The 23163-nt window shown below is 47.3% G+C and overlaps 1 protein-coding gene across 1 annotated transcript; it reads right to left on the bottom strand.

The window, feature by feature from the left end:
- Positions 1 to 196: 196 nt before the first annotated feature.
- On the bottom strand, positions 197 to 8579 carry LOC116597205 (carbonyl reductase [NADPH] 3). Its single transcript, XM_032354595.1, has 3 exons — positions 8084 to 8579; positions 6586 to 6693; positions 197 to 680 (listed from the first exon to the last, which is right to left on the bottom strand). The coding sequence occupies exons 1-3, from the start codon at positions 8370 to 8372 to the stop codon at positions 244 to 246; spliced, it is 834 nt and encodes a 277-aa protein (XP_032210486.1). The 5' UTR covers positions 8373 to 8579; the 3' UTR covers positions 197 to 243.
- Between the last annotated feature and the right edge of the window lie 14584 nt (positions 8580 to 23163).

Genomic DNA, 23163 nt, shown 5'->3' with positions numbered 1-23163 from the left:
AGGCAGAGAGAGGAGGAAGCAGGCTCCCTGCTGAGCAGAGAGCCCGATGTGGGGCTCCATCCCAGGACCCTGGGACCATGACCCAAGCCGAAGGCAGAGGCTTTAACCCACTGAGCCACCCAGGCGCCCCCCCCCCCCCGGGGAGATTTTAATCAACATTCCCCAAGGACAGAAACAGAAGCAGACTACAGCAGAATTCATTCATTCATTCCGCAAACATTTATTAAGCACCAAAGCAGACCTTCACCAGTTTTGGACAACTCTGTCATGGACTAGCTGGCCATGAGGCTCAGTCGCATCTGGGGGCAACAGGGCCAAGTAGACAGGGGTGTCGGCTCCCTCCTCCACCGTCCTGGGGCCATGAGCCCCTCCCATGTCCGTCTTCACCCACCCCGGGCAGCATGCATTCAGCAGAATCCTGTCCCCTCTTCTCTCCTCATCCAGACGCCGGGCCAAGATTCTCGATAAGACCGTGACCCCCAGCTTGGACACCCCATAAGCCGAGTTGGGCCAGCCTTCCCTGTCATGCACTTCATTGTTTGTGTCCTCCACAAACTTCTTCATGAGGTCCACCAGGTCCTCCTCCGTGAGCGTCTCACACCGGAACTTCTTCTGTAGATCTGTGCTGCAATTCTCAAGAGCTTCTGAGCCCTCTAAACTACTAACATTCACCACCCTGCCTGAAACAGAACAGTAGAAACACGGAAGCATGTCACACATAAACAATACCCTACATGTAACTGATTCATACGGCAGATTTAACTGCCGATTAAAAAAAAAGAAAGAAAGAAAGAAAGACTCTAGAAGGCACCAGTGGGTTTTGACCTTATTTCGTGCTCTTCCCCCAAAGGGAAGGATGCATTCCCATCAGCAACAGGGGCTACAGAGCAGTATTATTCATCAGGTGAGGAGGAGGTAAGTCTTTAGTGAAATCACCAGGTGCTTTTATAAAGACATCCTTCTGCACCCACAAACACTCCAGGTACCTGTGAGCTTGCTTTCCTAGAGACGGCACCCTCACCCTGAGGATTAAAGCTATTTCTTGGTTTGCACAGTTTCCTAGGGCCAAGGGCAGCCACCTCTTTATTTCCAAGTACCAGAAATCAGGGTGAGGTAATGCCTTGTCTATCCTTAACGATGGCTACTTTCACACGTGGAGTGGGTTGATTCTCCAACCCAGTTTTGATTTTCATCACTTTTTTTAGCCCATAGCCAAAAAGTAAATATAATGTAATTAATGAGTTAATATTCATAGTAACAACAACTCACAGCTACTAAAGACACTGTTAGGTCTATTAAAAAAAATATGCAGGCCTCAAACTATAAGATAATTTGAAGTATTGGTGGAAATTCCCCAAACCAGTAAATGTGTTAATTTATACAGTTCATCCAACATCAACCACCACCACATTTAGGGAGTTCTTTTCTTACATATTATCTCGAATCCACTTACTGTGCATCCAACAGGATAATCAGATATATATATTTTTAATTTATTTGACTGAGAGAGAGAGAGATCACAAGTACACAGAGAGGCAGGCAGTGGGGGGGGGGGAGCAGGCTCCCTGCTGAGCAGAGAACCCAACGTGGGGCTCGATCCCAGGATCCTGAGATCATGACCTGAGCCGAAGGCAGAGGCTTAACCCACTGAGCCAGCCAGGCGCCCCCAGATTTTTTTTAAAGTAGGCTCCAGGCCTACTCAGGGAGCATGGAACCCAACATGGGTCTTGACGAACTCACAACCCTGAAATCAAGAGTTGGACACTTAACCGACTGAGCTACCCAGGTGTACCAGGTTTATTGGATTTTTCTGCATTTTCTGAGTGGCATGCATTCACCATGGAGATGAGGCGGGAGTGGGGCTTTGTGGGGGTGTAGTACATTCTACTGGATACCTTGTGGACCAACCCCACAGAGATGACCTCACTCTATCTTGGACAGGAGCACCTCACTTATCTCCAGGTAACTAACACTGTTCAGTAATTTTCTCCTTCTCTTGTAGTACGTATTTCTTTACCAACTTAAAAAAAAAAGATTTTATTCATTTATTTGAGAGAGAGAAAGTGAGCAGGGGGGGGGAGAGAGGAGAAGAGGGGGGAAGGGCAGAGCGAGAAGGAGAAGCAGCCACTGCAGAGCAGGGAGCCAGACGTGGGGCTCAATCCCAGGACTCCGGGGCCATGACCTGAGCCCAAGGCAGACACCAACTGAGTGAGCCACCCTGGCACTCCTTCCAACTTTTAACTGAGAAATTTGAAACCTATAGAGAAGTTGCAAGAATAGTTCAATCAACACCCAAATAGCCTTCACCTAAGTTCCTCAATTATTAACACTTTGCCACATTTGCTTTCTCTTAACTGCAGACAAATATAAAACTTTGCCCTAAACATGTTAGCACAGATATGGTTAACAAGAGTATTACTTACATAACCACAAGAGTGATGGCACTCAAGCCCTTTATCATGGTACATAACTATTATCTAAAGCACAGTTCATATTCAAAGGACTCCAGTTACCTCCATAATCTTCCTTTTACAGGTTTCTTTGCATCCAGACTCCCATGGATTATTCAGTAGTCTATGTCTTTAGTCTACTTTTTAAAAAGATTTATTTATTTTTAAAGAAAGTGGGGGGTTGGGGGGCAGGGCAGAGGGAAAGGGAGAGAGAATCCCAAGCGGACTCCACACTGAGCGGGGAGCCCAATGTGCGGCTTGATCGCCGACGCTGAGATCAGGACCTGAGCTGAAATCAAGTGTCGGATGCTTAACTGAGCAGCCCAGGCACCCCTCTCTTTAGTCTATTTTAATCTAAGTAGTTAACAATGGTCTTTTTGAAGACTCTACGCCATTATTTGTAAACTTGGGTTAGCATTTTTTTTTTTTAAAGATTTTATTTATTTCTCAGAGAGAGAGACAGCACAAGCAGGAGGAGGAGCAGCAGACTTCCTGCTGAGCAGAGAGCCCGATGTGGGGCTTGATCCCAGGACCCTGGGATCATAAACCTGAGCCGAAGGCAGAGACTTAACCGACCGAGCCACCCGGACATCCCAGGTATGATTGTCTTATAATCAGATTCACTTCAAGAGGCTGGCCGGGAATACTACTACTACTACTTTGATGACGTGCTCTTCATTACTTTCTAAACGACCTTGTTCTTAATCACCTGGATGCCACAAGGAATTGAATTCAAAAGGAAAAGGAGAAAAGCAACACCAATTACAGGAGCCACTCCGTGCCTTTGGTGGAAATGAAAAGCTTGTAAGAGGTGTCCTCTCTGATCTCAGGGGATACCTCTGGGAAAGGCCAAGGGGCGACTGTCTTTACAGCCAGATGGTTCCAATCAGCCCTAAGAAAGGCTGCACCCACACCCCCCTTTGCTGAGGGCCGAGGGGGCCCGCTGGTCCAGAAACCACCCCACCCTCTTTCTTAGAAAATGTGCAAGTAGCTCCCCCTAGTGGGAAAACACTTGATTAACCTAGTTCCTCAGAATCTTAAATGAGAAAGAGGGACGACTTTCTTTAAAGATAATGTAACATTAAATAAAATGTGGCTTTTAAGTCAGTTTTGTTTGGGGGAGAAAGTGATTCTCTACCAACCAGGAGGCAATAATCCTCAGCTTTTTGCCCTCCAGGTGAACGCTGAGTTTTACCGAAAAATCATGAATATTCTGTGTGTTGTAAACCAGTCCAGTTTGGGAATTGCTATTAGAAGGTTGTTTAAAGCCAGTCATCACTTGCTCGGGTTGTTGCCTGAGCCTCACCCTCCCCACAGCCACCTTTTATCCTTCAAAAAGGCTTTGTGTGCAATCATTTGGCGTTATGATCCTTCCCTTCCATGGAACTAATTATCCTGATTTGATTGAGGGGCGAAGTCAGGAAACCTGAATACTGTTTCCAGTTCTGTGACTACCTGTCTGTGTTCACATCTTTTTTTTTTTTTTAATATTTATTTATTTATTTGACAGAGAGAGAGAGAGAGAGACCGACCACAAGTAGGCAGAGAGGCAGGCAGAGAGAGAAGGGAAGCAGGTACCCCACTGTGCAGAGAGCCCAATGCGGGGCTCGATCCCAGGACCCTGAGCTGAAGGCAGAGCCTTAACCCTCTGAGCCACCCAGGCGCCCCTTGTGTTCACATCTTTGCATCTCAGTTTCCGACCCAGGAATGTAAGGTTTCTTTAATACCGTGCAGCTTTCAAATTCTAGGATTCTAAAGCCCCTTGAGAGAACACTTCAGACATTTGGTAAAAGGCACACTTACAATGGAATACTATGCAGCTATAAAAAATAAAGCTTTCTGTCCTGATCTAGAAAGAGTCCCAGATAGACTAAGAAAGCACAGCAGCAAACTTTATACTTAATGTTCTCTTTGTGTAAAAAAGAGCAAAAAAATATGCATTTAGATTTGCATTAAAAAAATTCCACCGTGCGGGCATGCTTGGGTGGCTCCGTCAGTTAAGTGTCCAAGTCTTGATCTCAGCTCAGGTCTTTATCTCAGGATGATGAGTTCAAGCCCCAAGATGGGCTCCAGAGAGTCTACTTAAAAAAAAAAAAAAAAAAAAAAAAGAACAAAACAAACCTCCATCCTCTTGGCCCTGGGCACTCACCATCTCCATGCACCCGGACCCAAGGCTTTCTTCAGCCAGTACCTGCTACTCTGCCTGTTGAGTGGGAGCTCAACCCACTAGGAAAGGATAAAGGGAATTGCCTGTAGAGGTCGGGGATGGGAACTGGGCAAGTAGGGGCAGGAGTTCCGATGCAACTCTCACCATGCATCTTTTTAGATTTTTTTTTTAAGATTTTATTTATCTATTGACCAGAGAGAGAGAGAGAGAGAGATCACAAGTAGGCAGAGAGGCAGGCAGAGAGAGAGGGGGAAGCAGGCTCCTTGCTGAGCAGAGAGCCTGATGTGGAGCTCGATCCCAGGACCCTGGGATCATGACCTGAGCCGAAGGCAGAGGCTTAACCCACTGAGCCACCCAGGCACCCCTCTTTTTAGATTTTTTAAGATATTTGCACGAGAGATCATCTTTCTTCAAAATGTTAAAACTGAGAAAAGCACATTTTTATTAAGCAGTTATTTTAATTAAAAATGCATGCATAACAGGAGAAGCAAAGCAATTCTAGACACTGCTCCTTCTAGTCTGACTGGTTGTCTGAGATTTGGAAGCTTTTTAAATGTATTATTTGTTTCAGGCGTACAGATCTGTGATTCATCAGTCTTATACAATACCCAGCGCTCATTAGGACACATACCCCCCCCAATGTCCATCACCCAGTTACCTCACTCCTCTACCCCCGCTCCCCTCCAGCAACCCTCAGTTCGTTTCCTATGATTAAGAGTCGCTTCTGGCTTGTCTCCCTCTCTGGTTTCGTCCTGTTTCATTTTTTCCTCTCTTTCCCTAGGATCCTCTGCCTTGATTCTTAAATTCCACCTGTTAGTGAGATATATGATAATTGTCCAACAAAAGGACATTTCTTTTTTTTTTTAATTAATTAATTTATTTATTTGACAGAGAGAGAAATCACAAGTAGGCAGAGAGGCAGGGAGGGGGGGGGAAGCAGGCTCCCTGCTGAGCAGAGAGCCTGGGCTAGATCCCAGGACCCTGGGATCATGACCCGAGCCGAAGGCAGAGGCTTTAACCCACTGAGCCACCCAGGTGCCCCCAAAAGGACATTTCTAATAAGAACCACAGAGTTCTTCTTCCTAAGAGTCCCAGTTGCCTTTCTGGAGGAAGGGAGTCCTCACGGAAGCCTTCTCTGCCCCCGCCACCCCTCCTCAACTATAGTCTGCTCTACTAGACTCAGTGCTCTGTGGTCAGGATCCTCCCTGTCCACGGTGCTTCCCACTGTGTACCCAGCACCCTGGGTTAGGGTAGGCCCTCCAGTATTTGTGGAAAAAGTAATGAAAAAGTCGTAAAGGTTATTGACTGAATACTTGGGCGTGTGGCTAAGATACTCTGTAATAAACTTCTATGGGAGGTTCTGCATCAGCTTGAGGAAGTGAAGAAAGAAACATGGGGAAAGTCACAAAAATGCTTAAAAAAAAAAAAAAAAAGAAAAGAAAGAGCCTTCCCTCAGACCCCCAAAGAAGCTAGTGTGGCCCCACAACCCTGGGGAGCTAAGAAGGACCCTCTGAGGCTGCTCAGAGGCCAAGAGGCCCTTGGGGACTTCCCGATTATTCTAGGGTTGAGTTTGTGACTTGGCCCCGAAGAGCTTTGCCATATACATATGCCGTTTATTTTTTATTTTTATTTTTTTAAAAGATTTACTTATTTATTTGACAGACAGAGATCACAAACAGGCAGAGAGGCAGGCAGAGAGAGAGAGGGAAGCTGGCTCCCTAACAGCAGAGAGCCCTACGTTGGGCTTGATCCCAAGACCCTGGGATCACAACCCCAGTAGATGGCAGAGGCTACACTGAGCCACCTTTTAAAGCTGAAATGTGCAGGTGAACGCTTAGGAGAAAACAGTGCAGTTTTCTGTGTCCCCCACACAGAGAAATGGCATCCCTAGGTCACTCCTGAAGGACAGCCCCAGTGCCCACTTCTTGTCAAGGGATACAACTTGACAATCCACGTGGTTGGACTTACCATGAGGTTTTATTATCGGCAGTAATTCGATGCAGACATTTCTTGTGGCAAAAAAGTTTGTCTTCAGCGTTATGTCAGCTTGAATGTAGAAGGGTGTTGGATCGTCGGCTTCCAAAAAAAGAAGGAAACAAAGTCACGCATTACCTCCTGAAAGGTACACGACAGGCGCATCTTATCTCTAACTACAGGAAAAACAAGCTAACTTTAAAAGGATTTTTAAACCCCTAGGTCGGTAGTTCCCAAAACTTCAGGCAGGTCTCTGAAGCACCTGCAGGGCGGGTTAAAACACAGTGTTCTGGGCTCCACCCCCCGGAGTTGGGGATGGAGAAGATCTGGGGTGGGGCTCCAGAATGTGCATTTCGAACGCGTTTCCAGGTGACGTGGCAGCTATTTGGTCTAGCCCCACTTTGGGAATTCCCGGCTTTCCCCGGCCGCTGCTCAATCCTGACCGGGTATGGGACGCACCTCGGGATTCTGTTCAAACGCAAACTGTGATTCAGCAGGTGTGGCAGGAGGCCTTAGCGCAGGTGCCGCTCGTGCACGGCCCACCTGGTGGAGGGGGCGGGGGCTTCCAGCCGACGTGCGTTCCAGGAAGCGGAGCACCCAGCTACCAACCCCTCCACCGGCCGCCGAGGTCTGCTGCAGCAGGGGTCTGCCCCTTCCCGCCGGCGCTCGCAGACAGCCCGCAGGCTGACCTGGAGGTGCGGATGCACAGCCTCGGTGAGGGGTCAAGACCGGGGCGGGAATCAGTCGAGGCCTCGCACTAGTTGTGTTTTGTCTCTTGGGTGTCTCTTCCCCACTAGGTTGGTAAATGAGGTTGGCCTATTTCTACCCCAGCACAAGGCAGCTCAACTAATTTTCTCCTTGGAGCAACAGAGAAAGTAACCTCCTTGACTTTCCCCCCCCTCCAAAGATGCTACTTAAAACCCCACTTAGAATGTATGTTTGATGACAACCCTAAATGCCCGGGGGAGGGAACAAGGCTCGCTTCCTTTCTGCCTGAGCCTATCAAAGCTCTCCATTAAACAAAATCTCAAGTCCACTAACGTGCTAAGTGCGCGCCCATCGTGTCTCCGCGATCATTTCCTGTCCCGAGCAGATGCCTCCGGGCATCTATGAATTCACCCTTTCAAGGAAAGCGAAAGCCCGAAGTGAGCTCGGAGACCCCTCGCAAAGAAATTTTTTTCTTTTTTTTTGCATTAGACAGAAAGCTGATGAGTTTAGCAGGGCGTGGCCCCCTCCCAGGAGGCCGGTTTTCTGGCACACTTCAACAGCAGACCGCTCGCGGAGGGCCCTGGGCTGCGCCCCGCCCGCCCTGCGCGAAAGCGAACGGCTCCGGCGACTCCGTGGAAAGCGAACCAACCGCGCGAGGCCACTGCCGAGAGCTTACGGAGAAGCCCGCGCTGCGCTCCGCGGTCATTCGAGTAGGCGAGTGGGGGTTGCCTGTGGCTCTCTGCCCCGAACCCGTGGCGCGCCCAGGGACCCACCGCCGACTTACGCTTGAATGCGATGCCCGCGTTGTTGACCAACACGTTGAGGCCCCCGTACTCCTTGCGCAGGAAGTCGCGCAGGGCGCGGATGCTCTGCAGGTCGTCGATGTCCAGCAGGTGGAAGCGGGGACTGAGGCCCTCGGCCTGGAGCTGCTGCACCGCCGCGCGGCCCCGCGCCTCGTCCCGCGCCGTGAGCACCACGTCCCCTGAGAACTGCCGGCACAGGTCACGCGCGATCGCGAAGCCGATGCCCTTGTTGGCCCCGGTCACCAGCGCCACGCGGCTGCAGGACGACATGGCCGGGGGAGGCACTTGGAGAGCGGACCGGGCTGTGGGCCACCGGGGAGCGCGCTGCAGAGACGCGGACACAGAGAAGCCACAGAGCCCTGAGTTCTGGGATCCAGTGCTGCGACTTCTAGAGAACGAGGCCCCAGCCCTTGGTCCCTCCCCTGCGAGGAGTGGCGGTCTGTTCCCGAAGGTTTCGTAACGGCCCCCTCCCGGGCCCGCCCCTTCCCTGGAGCTGCGCGCTCTGGATCCCGCCCCTGAGTCGAGCGGTGGTCTGCGGGGCGGGAGCGGTGGTAGTTTTTCCCAAAACCGAAGCGGGTGGTGATGAGTCGATGGGTGCTGGAGATGCATTGCATTTGGATCGAAAAAACTATTTTAGGAAAACCCCTAAAGGAGAAAAACAAGGGCTGAGTAATTTTCTTGGGCGTGCGCCTACCATCCACTGCAAAATGAAAATGTTTGCCGTTTCCTCAAATGCGGTGAAATTATTTAGACACGGTAACTGCTTCTATGGTCATGGTGCCCTCTTTTTGCTTAAACTCAAGAAAGAATGAGAGAAAAAAGGTCCAATGAGTGGATTCACGGGTGGGGGTAGGGTTCATCTTTGGGTGTGATTCCCAACGCGCCCCCAAGTGGGAGGGAGTGTTAATGAAGCTCTTGCTGTGTGCCAAGCCTCTTATTGGAATGTTTTTACTTAAACCTTACATAACTCCTGTGGGTGCCAAGTGTCTGAGTTTTAAGTTGTCCAAGGAGGAGGGATATCGATATATTTTTTCCTCCCAGTGAAACCTGTGCATCCACAAAGTTCAAATGAAAATGAATCTCCAGGTGTGTCGAGGTCTGCATAGGCAATTAGGGCCCCCCCCTTCTTTAGCCTAATCTGAAGGTGTTTGATTAGTGACGCTTAAATTTATGGAGAGCTGGGACTTCATTATGACTCAGCTTTTCTCAAGCAGAGCTGGCTAAGCTGCTTGCCTCTGTCACTGTGACTCCAACCTTCCCCAAACCAACAAGGGCGGTCAAGAAGTGGGCTTCTCCTGGGTGGTCCCCTACTGTGGCTCAACCTGCAGGTTTTTCCCCCCTCTAAAAATTATGTGGAACTTTATTTTAAGGAGGTAGGGCTATTCTGGGTTTCTACTTCTTTTTGAGTGAGCTTAATTCGTGGTTTTCAAAAAATTTGTTTATTTCATTGAAGTTGATTGTTTTGACATGAAGTTGTTCATGATGTGCTCTGACTAGTCCTTTTAATATTGGTAGTGACGTCATCTCCCTTATTCCTGATATTGGTCATTTGTGTCTTTCATATTTTTTCTCCTGCTCTGCCTGGGGAAAGGTTTATTGATTTTATGGGTTTTTTCCCCTTCTCAGGGAAACATCTTTTGGTTTTACTGATATTTTTTCTCTATTTTTTTCCAGTTATAATTTTATTCTAACCTTTATTTCCTTTCTTTTGCTCACCTTGGGTTTTGTTTACTTTTTTAGTTTTTCACCATGGATTCTAAGGTCATTAATTTGAGATCTTTCTTCTTTTCTGTAGGTGTTAAGGGCTATTAATTTCCCTTTATTTATATTTATCTTTTTTTGAAAGGGTGGGGGAAAGAGAGAATCTCAAGCAAACTCCATGTTGAGGTGGGAGCCCAATGTGGGGCTCGAGCTCGTGATCCTGAGATCATGACCTGAGCCAAAAAAAAAAAAATCAGATGCTTAACCAGCTGAACCACCCAGGGTCCTATTAATTTCCCTTTAAGTACTGCTGTTGGTAGCATCACATAAATATTCATATGTTGACTTTTCAATTTTAATCAGTTTAAAATACTTCCTAATTTGCTTATTGATATCTTCTCTGGCTTGTATTTAAAAGTTATTTTTAAAATCATTTTTAAAAAATATTTTATTTTTAAGTAATTTCCACACCCAACATGGGGCTCAAACTCACAATCCCTGAGATCAAAAGTTGTATGCTTGGGGCACCTGGGTGGCTCAGTGGGTTAAGCATCTGTCTTCAGCTCAGGTCTTGATCTTAGGGTCCTGGGATGGAGAGCCACAGGCCTGGCTCCCTGCTCAGTGGGGAGTCTGCTGCTCCCTCTGCCCCCTGCCCCTTAGCCCTTCTTCTGCTCATGTGCACATACTACCTCTCTCTCCCAAATAAATAAGTCTTTAAAAAAAAAAAAAAAGTAGCACGCTCTACTGGCTGAGCCAGACAGGAGCCCAGGAAGTGTATTTTTAAAAGTTTTCAAGTATTTGGAGATTTTCCAGATATCTTGCTGTTATTGATTTCTAACTTGATTCCATTGTAATCAGAGAACATACTGTTGTAAGACCTGAATCCTTAAAGAGTTTTAAAAGCTGGGAGAGAGATATTAAAGCATGTTTTTGTGCAAAGGTAATAATCTCAAGGGGAGGTAAAAATTGGTGTTGGAGGGGCGCCTGGGTGGCTCAGTGGGTTAAAGCCTCTGCCTTCCGCTCAGGTCATGATCCCAGGGTCCTGGGATCAAGCCCCGCATAGGTCTCTCTGCTCAGCAGGGAGCCTGCTTCCCCCACTCTGTCTCTCTCTGCCTGCCTCTCTGCCTTCTTCTGATCTGTCAAATAAATAAATAAATAAATAAAATCTTTAAAAAAACAATTGGTGTTGGAGAGAAAGGGAGTAATTCAAGAACAAATATATGGGAGGCAGATGCCTTTGGAATCTAGGGCTTAGGTGGGGGCTTGTCACTGGAAGCAGGCACTTCTTGTAACAAGAGGAAAGCAGTGTGTGGTCATTCTTTTTTTTTTTTTTTTTTAGATTTTTATTTATTTATTTGATAGACTGAGATCACAAGTAGGCAGAGAGGCAGGCAGAGAGAGAGAAGAGGAAGCCGGCTCCCCGCTGAGTGGAGAACCCGATGCGGGGCTCGATCCCAGGACCCTGGGATCATGACCTGAGTGACCCAGGCGCCCCATGTGGGGTCATTCTTGAAGGCATTATTTTTTCTTTGAATCGGCCATTGGAAGTCATCAGCAAGAGGTTTCAGTCTGGGAGATTTGAGAATGTAATAGCCATCTTGTGGAGTGTTGAAGGTGAATGTGTTAGGGAACTAGGCGGCACTAACTAGTGGCGCTGGGCCCCATTTGTGATCCGTGGTCATTAACACCGAGACAGCATGATCAGCTTCCCGCAATTCTCCCACGTCCCCCCTCCACCCCGCAGCCCCCCCCCCCCCCCCGCCCCAGCGTGTCTAGCTGCTAGTATAGGCTGGGAATGATGGTGAAGTTGAGAGCTGGTGCTTTGGCAGGCACACAGGGTGTTTGCAAGGGAAGGGTGGTAGTGTAGGACTATGGTCTCAAAGGATGGAGGAAGGCAATTGAGGAAGTTGGAGATTTATAATGAAGGAAAAATATTAGGGTTGATGGAAGGGGAGGACTCTGAAGGCAGGACACCTTTGGAGGAAGCCAGGTCCTGAGGCGTCAGTGAGGGGCGCTTGGAGATGGAAGTCGCAGAGGCGATGTGGATGTGAATTCTGTGAAGTGGGGAGGGAAATCTCGGTGTGATGGAGGTCAAGGGACTGGGAAGTCAAGATTCTGGATGGTTTCTGACCTCATCAGAGATGAGAACAGACATAGAGAAGAAGATACCGAGCCATGTGCTGGCCTCAAGGCATGTACCCTTCTGCTGTTGCTGTCTCGAAATTCTTGATTGTTTTTAAATAAGAGTCCCTCATCTTCATCTTGTGCTGGGCCCTGCAAATTATGTAGCAGGTCCTTGTCACCCCCATGAATGAAGGGGTGTGATGAGATTGGCTTGAAGGAAGTGTGTCCTTTATAGCAACAGAGCCCAAGTTCTCCGTGTTAGAATCTCCTGGGGATCTTAAAATAAAAACCAAAAACCCCAGAAAAACAAATACAGAATCCTAGCTCCATCCCCAAACATTGTGATTTAATAGGTCTGGGGTGTGACCTAAGCCCTGGGACTCTTAAAAGCTCTCCTGGTGAGCCCACTGTGCAACAAAGGTTGGCAGCCATTGGGTTCGAGTAGCAGAGTGGGTTGATTGGTTAAAAGCGACATGATCTTCAAAAAAGTTGGTGTTTTCAAAAGAGAGAAGCTGAGAAAAGCTTTGGCACAGGTTATCATGGTAGATAGACTAAGCAATGCTCTTAGGAGTTCATGTCCTAATCCCTAGAACCTTGAATGTTACTTTACTTCACTGAGACCAATCACATCACATGCAGATGTGATTCAGTCAAGGCCCTTGTGATGGGGTGATTATCTTGGATTATCTTGGTGGGCCCAGTGTAGTCCCAAGGGTCCTTAATTACATTTTATTTTATTCTTATGATTTAGTAACCTCTACATCCAATGTGGGGCTTGAACTCACGACCTTGAGATCAAGAGTCACATGCAAACACTAAAAAGAAATAAAATAAAATAAAATGAAAAACAAACAAACAAACAAACAACAACAACCAATCATATGCAGTACTGACTGAGCTAGCCAGGTGTCCCTGCCAACCGGTCCTGGCAGGGTCCTTATTAAAGGGAAGCAGGGAGCTCAGAGCCAGAAGAGATGAAAGATAAAACAGAGGGCAGAGAGGGAAATTGGGAGAGGCTGTACTGCTGAATCTGAAGACCAAGGAAGGGGCCAGAAGCCAGGCAGCCTCCAGAAGCCGGAAAAACCAAGCAAATCTCCACCCGGCCCCCATCCCCAGCCTCCTGAAAAAATGCAGCTCTGTTGACATCTTGACTTTAGGGCATACTGCCTCTATGACTGTAAGATGATAAACTTGTGTTGTTGTAAGCCACCGCGTTTGTGCTGGTTTGTGCTGGCAGCCATTGGAAAGGGATAGAGTTTTCTTGGAGGATTCCTGCCTCACCACCTCCAGAATGTCAGGAAAACACCCTTCCCTGGTACCCAGCACAGTATCACACAAAAGATTGGCATCTAGAACACATTCTTAAAGAAAAGGACTGGTCTGGGGAAAAAAAAGCTTTGATGCGGTTCCTGAAGATTGAGGAAGAATGAATAAAAGGGAACAAGACGCTTGACATCATCTGTTTCGTGGAAAACTTGAGTCGGTTGGTGGTCTGTGTCAACCAAAAGCAGCAGTGAAGGGCAAACCCTGGGCCTGATCCAAGTGGCCATCATTTCAGTAGCTGTGGGTAAACCTATTCCGAAGAGTTAGGGGTTCTGGTGTGTGTGTGTGTTGTGTGTGTGTGTATGTGTGTGTGTGTTTACAGCTGTGATTCTTCTTCAGCTGCCTTTGCCCTCGGGCTACTATCTCTTCGTGTTTCTTAAATCATTAGGGTCAGAATCAAAGTATTCCCCAGCAGCATGGTGTGTCCGTGGTTCTGCTCCAAAAGGCACGTTTTCACCTGGGGGACTGGGTGTCCATGGCATTCATTCATCTGCGTCCCTCTGGGGAATATTTGAGTATCAGTTAGGTTCCAGGCACATTTAGGAATGAAACAGTAGGGGGAAAGCGTCCTGCCCCCATGGAGCGGCTCTTAGCTTTGCTGCTTCCTGGCTGTGTGATCTTGGTCAAGCCTCAGTTTGGCCGTTTGTAAAATAGGAGCAATTACAGTGCTCAGTTCTTAGGACGGGTATATGGGTTGAATGACAATATTATAAAGGTGCAAATGGGAACCCTTTAGACTTGTTTGCTGTTATTTCCTCCAGCAAGGGGAAGCAGACAGTCCTTTAAAACCCACACATCCGAGCACTTACAGGTCCGTATTGAGGTCTGGCTAGAAACAGGAGCGGTGCTAGGCATGGTCACAACTGCTGACACTGCTTTGCTGGAGGCAGGTAGCAACGTAGGCAGAGGTAGGAGATGAGGAGAACCTGCCTCCAGCCTTGGCTGCAAGGAAGTCCTAGTGACTCCCTCGGCTTCTCAGAACACTTGGGGTGCTGAAGGCAAGCCTGGGCAGGAATGGGGCCCATTGTCTTTCTGGAAGCAAGATTAAGGTCAGATTCCTGAGACCAAGGAAGAAGTCAACGCAGTTTGGTAACCACTGGCCTCCTCCTCTTCATCCCTAGGTCTTCAGCCCTGCCCTTCCCAGGAGTGCACGGCGAAGTGGTTCGGTGCAGGACCGTGGTGCTGTTGAGTGCCAGGTGGGCGGTGGGGAGGGGGGAGGCAAATCCTGGCAGCGCTGCAGTGCCCCCCCCCCCAAAATCGCCTTCCTGTCCTCTGTCCTCTGTGCTGTGCACCTGCCTGCGGACCATGGGGTCATCCCAGGTCCCGGCAAGGTGTGACCAGGCAGGCAGGAGGCAGGTTAAGCAGGTGTGGGATGGCTCTATTTCTTCTTCTTCTTCTAAAAAAATCATATATGTATATATATTTACTGTTGTAAGGAACACGTAACATAAGCTGTAGCCCCTTAACCATTTGTAAGTGTGCAGTGTAGCAGCACTGACATGTGCATATTGGGGAACAGGTTTTCGTCTTTTGTAACTGAAACTTTGTACCCCTTGAACAATTCCCTGTTCCCTCCTGTCCCCCGGCCCCTCGTAACTGCATTCTACTTCCTGTTTGTACACATTTTTTAAGAAAGATTTTACTTATTTATTTGACAGACAGAGATCACAAGTAGGCAGAGAGGCAGGCAGAGAGAGAGAGGAGGAAGCAGGCTCCCCGCTGAGCAGAGAGCCCAGTGCGGGGCTCAATCCCAGGATGCTGAGATCATGACCTGAGCCAAAGGCAGAGGCTTTAACCCACTGAGCCACCCAGGCGCCCTGCTGTTTGTACACATTTGACCACTTTAGGCCCTCCTGTAAGTGGATCAGACAGTTTTTGTCTTTTTACAATTGGCTTATTTCCCTTGGCATAATATCCTTAAGGTTCATACCCATTGTGGTACCTGGCAGGGTTCCCTTTTTTTTTTAAGATTGTGTAATACTCCGTTGTACGTATACATCACGTTTTCTTTTCTTTTTTTTTTTTTTTTTTTAAGATTTTATTTTTTATTGCACATGCACACAGAAGTGTGCACAGGAGTGGGAGGGAGGAGTAGAGGGAGCAGCAGGCTTCCTGCTGAGCAAGGAGCCTGATGCGGGGCTCAATCCCAGGACCCCTGGATCATGACCTGAGCCGAAGGTAGACGCTTAACCGAATGAGCCACCCAGGCATCCTGCACCACATTTTCTTTATCTGCCAGTAGACACTTAGGTTGCTGCCACCTCTCGGCTGTTGTGAATAACGCTGCGGTGATCTCGGGGGTGTACATTCTGCTTGCTTGAAGGCCTCCAGGATGAAAAGTAGGTCTTCAGACTTCCGGTTGAGTTTTCTCTTGACTACATTATTATCTGGACCAGGACCAGGGCTGGTGCCACTAGCAGGTCCATTCAGGTCTTGTTTCTATTAAACTACCTAAGACTCAAGGGATCCTATCCTTTTTCCAGCTTTACTGAGCTCCGGCATAGAACATTTTTTTATGATTAAAAATAGTTCTTCTTTATTTTTCTTTACAGAAAACATCACGTTTTTGTCCCCCCCCCCCCCCAGCGTTGTGGAGGTATGATGGGCAAGCAAAAATTGTACATATTTAGGTGTACAGTGAGATATTTTAAAAGGTATACAACGTGATTTAATATACATACACATTTTTAAAGGTATACAGTGTGATTTAATGTACATACACATTGTGAAATGATCATCCCAATCAAGTTAATTAACACATCTGTCCCCTCACATATAGCCCTTTGTTTTATTTTTGCTTATTTTTTCTTTTATCGCTTTTTTCCCCAATATTTTTAAAATTTAAATTCAATTAATTAACATACAGCGTGTTACTAGTTTGAGGTGGAGGTCAGTGATTCATCAGTGCTCTCTAACACTCAGTGCTCGTCATGTCGTGTGGCCTCCTTAATGTCCATCACCCAGTCACCCCATGCTTACTTATTTTTAAAGATTGTATTTATTTATTTATTTATTTATTTTAGAGAGAGAGAGGGAGGGAGAGAATGAGCGAACCAGAAGGGCAGAGTGGGAGAGGGAATCGAACCTCACGCAGATTCCGTGCTGAGCATAGAGCCTGATGCTGGACTCGATCTCACAACCCTGAGATCATGACCTGAGCCAAAACCAAGAGTTGGACGCTTAACGGACTGAGCCACCCAGGCGCCCCAGTAGCCTTTTGTTTTAAAAGCCCTAGCATGAGGTGCCTCCTTAGCGCAGTAGGAAGCGCGTCAGTCTCATAAAAGCCCTAGCATGTGCGAGGGATTCTACTAAGGCCTGTACATTGTATTGTCTCATTTGCTCCTTTGTGTTATATTTTACCCATTTACATCCTTTATGTTGTCTTATTTACCCCTCGTACCAACCTGTGAATTAGGCACCATTCTTATGTCGACTTTACAGGTAAGGAAACTGAGGTATGACGTGCAATGAACTTGTCTAGTACTGTATTACAGACCCTATACCAGTGGCTATCAGCTACCAGTGATTTGGGGTCCACCCCCCAGGGAACATTTGGCAATGTCTGGAGACAGGGTTTGGTTGTCCCATGATGTTGGGGGGTATTGCAGCTGGCATCAAGTGGGTGGAGACCAGGGATGCTGCTACACACCCCACTATATGCAGGACAGCACCCTCAGTCCTGTGCCTGACAACGATTACCCAGCTGGAACTGTCACTAATGCCCAGGCTGAAGAACCCTGCTGTGTACAAGGGATCTACTTTAATCCCTACAACAACTCTGGTGAGAAAGTCGAGGTTCACAGGGGTGAACTCAACCACCCAGGCGCCCAGCTGGTCAGGGGCAGACCTGAGGGTTGAAGCTGCATGTGTCTAATTCCTAAGCCAGTGGTTTTAACCACAAGGGTAGCCTGCTCCAAAGGTGTTGGTATGCTACATTTTAGGGATGGAGAAGAGGAGTGGGCTTGGGAATTCGGATGTGGGGACACTGTCATCAAGATGCAGCTATCACCGTGGGTGAGCTACAACTTGGGGTCTTCTGTGGGAGCAGTGTTGAGCGTGGGGGAACTGTGTTCCTCCTTGACACCAGGGGGAGGGTACATCAGCACTAGGCACCTTCTGATGGGAGGAAGGCATCCCATAAATGGATTTGGTTGCAGACTCCATCCATCCATCCATCCATCCATCCATCCATCCATCCATCATCCATTCCATGTTTCTTGAGCATTGACCCTGTGCTTGGTGCTGGTGATATGATGGCAAAGCAACTTGGCTGGCCCATTGAACATAAATATTCAAGTGGGGAGGTGGACAATATGCCAGCCAACAAACTCCTAGATTAAGTAGAATGTGATTAGCACCTTGAAGGAGATAAATAGGGTGCTGAGACCAAGGATAGGGGGTTGGTAGGTATTTTACATGGGGAGTCAGGGAGGCCTTCCTGTTGTGGGACCATGCTGACCATTTGAAGGCTGGGCAGGAGCCAGGGGAAGGTGACTTCAGCCGGTGGGAATGGTGAGGACAGAGATCATAAACCTGACATGTTCTAGCAACACACAGAGGCTAACCTACAGGGCTTTTGAAAGCACCAGTCTGTGGCTCTGTGCCAGGCTATGACCTGGTAAGGAGCTTACTCCAGAGTGCACAGTATGCAGTGCTTAATTCAATGAGAAAGTCTTGCTGTGAAGAAAATGTCAGTAGACTCTAGTAGCATGTTTTAATGATGTCTCCGATCAGCATTCTGGCCCAAGCGCCTCATCTCATCCCAGACTGGTTACATTTTGTAGAAAGGAGCTGGTGTGAGGGCCACACGCTGAAGGAGCAGATGGATTTCCAACCAGGTCCCTTCAGTCTGTCCAGGTGGTCACGGTCCTGTGTCTTCCAAAGAGTGTTCCCCAGCCCTGGGTGGGCACCTGATAGAACACTGGGAAGTGACATCCCCAGAATGATGCTCAACAGTGAGACATGGGACATGGTGGATGATCTCCCCACCTCCTTCACTCTGAACTGGGGTCACTTGGAGGTATGTCCTCACAGAGGGTCTCCAGCGGAGCTGAGGCCAGTTGTTCACAGAGGTAATCCACTCTTTAATATGCCTGGTTTCACTTACCCACTCCTTCACCACGCTGCCTGGCATCTTCTCTCGAATTATCTACTTGAATCAAAATCCTTGTCTCAAGGACTGCTTCTGGGAAGCCCCTAATGGGGAGTGTGGCTGCACCATAATATGCAAAGGGCAAATGATGGCAACAGAGGTCACATAGCTGTGCAGGACAGATCATGCAAGACTTTGTTGACCGTGGTGAGGTACTTGGACTCTCCTCTAAGTATGTGGGTGCTACTGAAGAGCTTAAGCAAGGGGAGGTATTACTTTGATCCACTTATAATTCAAAAGGCTCCTTGGGTTCCAGTTTGTGTAATGGGTTGGATAGAGCAGGAGTAGAAGCAGTGGACCAGTCGGGACACTGTTTGCAGCCGTCCAGGGAGGATCTGGTGGTAGCTAAGGGGTGGTGGTCCAGATGGAGGCACATGCATAGGTCTGAGATCTATTTTGGGAGATAAAACAATAGGACTTGATGGTATGTGGACTATGCAAAGAAAAGTCAAGAATGACACCTTGATCACTTGATTCCCAGTGCGGGTTGAGAGAGCTGGGGGGATTTTAACCCAGGAGACACTCAGGAAGACTGACGTGTAATACTGTGTAAGTTTAAAGTCTGAAACATAATGATTTGGTGCATGTATATAGTGTGGAATGATCACCATGCTAAGTTTAATGAATGTCCATCACCTACTTAGTAATATTTCTTCCAGCGATGAATCTTTTTACCATCTATTTCCTAGCAACTTCAAATATACAAGACAGTATTGTTGACTGTAGTCAGTATGGTGTGCCTTGCCTTGCCAAGACTTGTTCATCTTATAACTGGAGGTTGTGAGGTGGTCTCTCACAGTTTTGATTTACATTTTCCTGATGATGAGTGATGTTGAGCACCTGTTGGTACCTGTTTTACGTACCTGTTAGTCATTTGTATATCCTCTTTGAAAAATGTCTATTCAGATCCTTTGCCCATTTAAAAAAAAAAAAGATTATTTGTTTTTTAGTGGGTTTTTTCTTTTGCTATCGAGTTGTATGACTTTTTAATATACTTAAAAATTTTTTTAAAGATCTTATTTATTTATTTGACAGGTAGAGAATACAAGTAGGCAGAGCAACAGGCAGAGGAAGAGGGAGAAGCAGATTCCCCGCTGAGCAGGGAGCCTGATGTGGGACTCGATCCCAGGACCCTGAGATCATGACCTGAGGCGAAGGGAGCCGCTTCACCGACTGAGCCACCCAGGTGCCCCAACTTTTTAATATACTTTTGTTATTAACCTCTAATTGGTTATAGGATTTGCAGGTATTTTCCCCATTCTGCAGGTTGTTTTTTCATCTTGTTGATGGTTTCCTTCGCTGGACAGAACATTTTTATTTTGATGTATTCCCACTCATTTTTTGGTTTTGTTTTGTTGTTTGTGTATTGGATATCATATGATAAAATATTCCTAAGATCCATGCCAAGGAGCTTTCTTCCTACTTTTCTTCTTATGGTTCCTAGTCTTACACTTACACACTTCTAATCCTTTCCAAGTTAATTTTTGTGAGCGGTATAAGATGGGAGTCTAGTTTCTTTTTTTTTTAATTTGACTATCTAATTTTCCCAGCACCATTTAAAAAAATTACTTTTATTATTATTTTTTATTACGTTAGTCACCATACAGTATGTCATGAGTTTTTGATGTAATGTTCCATGATTCATTGTTTGGGTAAAACACTCCGCGCTCCATGCAATACGCGCCCTCCTTAATACCCATCACCGGGCTCACCCAGCCCCCCAGCCCCCTCCCCTCTAAAACCCTCAGTTTGTTTCCCAGAGTCCACAGTCCCTCATGGCTCCTCTCCCCCTCTGATTTCCTACCCCCTTCCTTCTCCTAATGTCCTCCGTGCTATTCCTTACATTCGGCATATCAGTGAGACCATATAATTGTCTTTCTCTGTTCTGCTCGACTGACTTCACTCAGCATGATCCCCTCCAGTTCCATCTCCAGCGCTGCTTTTTGAACAGAAAACGTCTTTTCTCCACTGGGTATTCTTGGCTCCCTTGTCAAATAGTGTATGCCTGGGTGTGAGGACTGTTGTTGGGGACACCATGGTGGCTGTCCCTGTGGTTTCAGGGCTCGGTGCTCAGAGGGACTCAGGGAAAAGGGATGCTGCCTACTAGAAACATCGTAGTCTTGGAGTAGGACCTTCTCCCCACAGTGTGGTATGAACCGGCGTAGGTGTGGCGTCTGAAAGGCCGGGCTCCACGCCCGAAAAGGGAATCACCTGTGCCCATGCTTGGCTGGAGAAGTTTCGGAAGACCGGAGATCTTTAGTATCCATCACAATGGTGAGTCGCCTGAACTAGGAGGTGTGGGTCTAAGGTCCTTAGCTCTGTCCTTGGGACCTACCTCACTGCTTGTTCTAGAGCGGAATTGCCAAGGTTGGGAGAAACCGCCATTCTTGTACATTTCTGGGGCATATGTAACAGAGTATTACCTCCTGCCTTTTTTTTTTTTTTTTTAAGATTTGATTTATTTGACACAGAGAGACACCGAGAGAGGGAACACAAGCACGGGGAGTGGGAAAGGGAGAAGCAGGCTTCCTGCTGAGCAGGGAAGTGGAGCTCAAACCCAGGACCCCAGGAACGTGAACTGAGCTGAAGGCAGACACTTAACAACTGAACCACCCAGGCGCCCTAGGCCCCGCTTTTGAAATTAAGAATATGCATCGGAGGGGGAGACAAACCATGAGAGGCTGTGGACTGAGAAACAAACTGAGGGTTTTGGAGGGGTAGGGGGTAGGGGGTTGGGTGAGCCTGGTGGTGGGTATTATGGAGGGCATGTATTGCATGGAGCACTGGGTGTGGTGCATAAACAATGAATTTTGGAACAATGAAAAAAAAAATATGCACCTGTTCCGGGAAGGGAAATTGTTGGGGGGAATTAACCTACAGATACCCTCTCCTAGGTACAGATACCCTCTCCTAGAAGACAGCAGGGCAAGGACATTTTTTAAAAAGCTCCCAGCCAAGTTGTTGCAAAGGTTACAGATTATCCAGCAAGATGGTTGTAATTTTTGTAAGTGATAAATTATAACTTATTTACCATCATTAAAAATGTGTAAGTGTTTGGGCACCAGTGGCTCAGTGGGTTAAGCCTCTGCCTTCGGCTCAGGTCATGATCTCAGGGTCTTGGGATGGAGCCCCTTGTGGGTGGGTGGAGGGGTGGGGGGTGGTCTCTGCTTAGCAGGGAGCCTGCTCCAACCCCCCCTTCTCTGCCTGCCTCTCTGCCTACTTGTGAACTCTCTATGTCAAATAAATAAATAAAATCTTAAAAAAAATCAGTGAGTGTTTAAAAAAAATGTAAGTGTTTAAATTGTCTGAACACTATAAGGCATTTTCTGTAAACTTCAGTAATTATCCTGGGCTCTGGTTTACGTGTGTGCAGGACATGCTGGTAGACAGCCCCCTCTGGTGGTCAAGTGGCCAAACTTCAGGCATCTGGGTCTGTCTCCTGTGGCTGGCACATCAGGTACCACAACCACAGAAATGTGAAACCACAGAAATGTATTCTTTTACAGTTCTGGAGGCCAGCAGTGCAATATCAAGGTGTTGACAGGCCATGCTTCCTCTCAAGGCTCTAGCGAAGACTCCTTTCTTGTCTCCTCCAGCTTCTGGTGGTTGCCGACCATCCTTGGGGGTCTGTGGTTTGTGGCTGCGTGGTGCCAGTCCCTCCCTCTTCTCCTGGGTCGTCTGCACGTGTCCTCTTCCCTTATGATCAAGACACCAGTCGTTGGATTTAGGGCCCTCCCTGATCCAGCATGACCTCATCTGCACTCATTACATCTGTGAAGACCTTCTTTCCAAAATAAGGTCATGTTCGGTGGTTACAGGTGGACCTGAATTTTTAGGGGACACTATTCAACCGCCTACCGAATCTTTCCTTAACCGTTCTATTGATTCATTTCAATGAACCTAATGAATGGCTTAGTCCTGAGCTGTTTATCACTAATAAGGATTCTTGCCTGCAAACAGAACGCTAGTTTTCTTTTGCCCTAATCTGTTCTGATACCCACACTTTTTTCCTACCTCCCTGGGGGTGATAGCTGCTATCTTTACTGTTGTTTTTGTTATGAGGTATTAGGTATCTCTGGTACCTCTAAGGAGCTTAATTGGGCTCTTACCTTTCTCTTTCCCCCCTTGCTCCCTGGCTTGTAAAATAAAATGACAGCTGATCAGCTGAGTTCTTGCCCAGAGCCAGTTGCTGCTTTTAGTACTTCACACCGCAACGCATCCCGCTGTCACACAAGGCTCGCTACATCGTGGAGTCAAGCTGGGGGGAGCCCTTTTGAAAGTAAACTTTATGGGGAGCCTGAGGGGCTCATTCAGTTGGGCGTCGGGTTCTTGATTTTGGCTCAGGTCAGGGTCTCAGGGTTCTGAGATCGGTTCTGCGGTAGCTCCATGCTCAGCAGTGAGTCTGTCGCTCTCCTTCCCCTGCGCCCCTACCCACTGCTTGCACAGGCTCTCTCTCGCTCTCTTGCAAATAAATACGTACATCTTAAAAAAAAAGACTTTAAATCATCTAGGTAGTCACACTGATTTTCTTTCAGAGCTGTCTCTGCTTTCTGTTCCTTTTGGTTTCAACTGGGGATGGCTACACTCAATTATCCATGGTCTACAGAAGAAAAGATTCTTTAGCAATCATTCTCCAGACCTCACATTCCTTGGAAAAGAATCTTTGTGCGGCTGTCAAAAGATATATTTATCTCCTGCTCTTTGGCAAGTCTTGTACTTTGAACCCTCCCTTTTTAGAAAAGCAGCTTTGAGATATAATTC

Source organism: Mustela erminea, chromosome 1 (assembly GCF_009829155.1).
Source record: "Mustela erminea isolate mMusErm1 chromosome 1, mMusErm1.Pri, whole genome shotgun sequence".
NCBI lineage: Eukaryota > Metazoa > Chordata > Mammalia > Carnivora > Mustelidae > Mustela > Mustela erminea.
The sequence above is the reverse complement of the archived record's forward strand: the minus strand, read 5'-3'. Positions and strand labels throughout refer to the sequence as shown.

Excerpts from the sequence above, each read along its gene's own strand:
- LOC116597205 (XM_032354595.1), bottom strand. The coding sequence starts at position 8,372 with ATGTCGTCCTGCAGCCGCGTGGCGCTGGTGACCGGGGCCAACAAGGGC. Across the intron at positions 6,694-8,083 it reads CGCGGGCATCGCATTCAAGC|CCGACGATCCAACACCCTTC; the intron begins GTAAGTCGGCGG and ends TTTTTTTGGAAG. Across the intron at positions 681-6,585 it reads GCCGATAATAAAACCTCATG|GCAGGGTGGTGAATGTTAGT; the intron begins GTAAGTCCAACC and ends GTTCTGTTTCAG.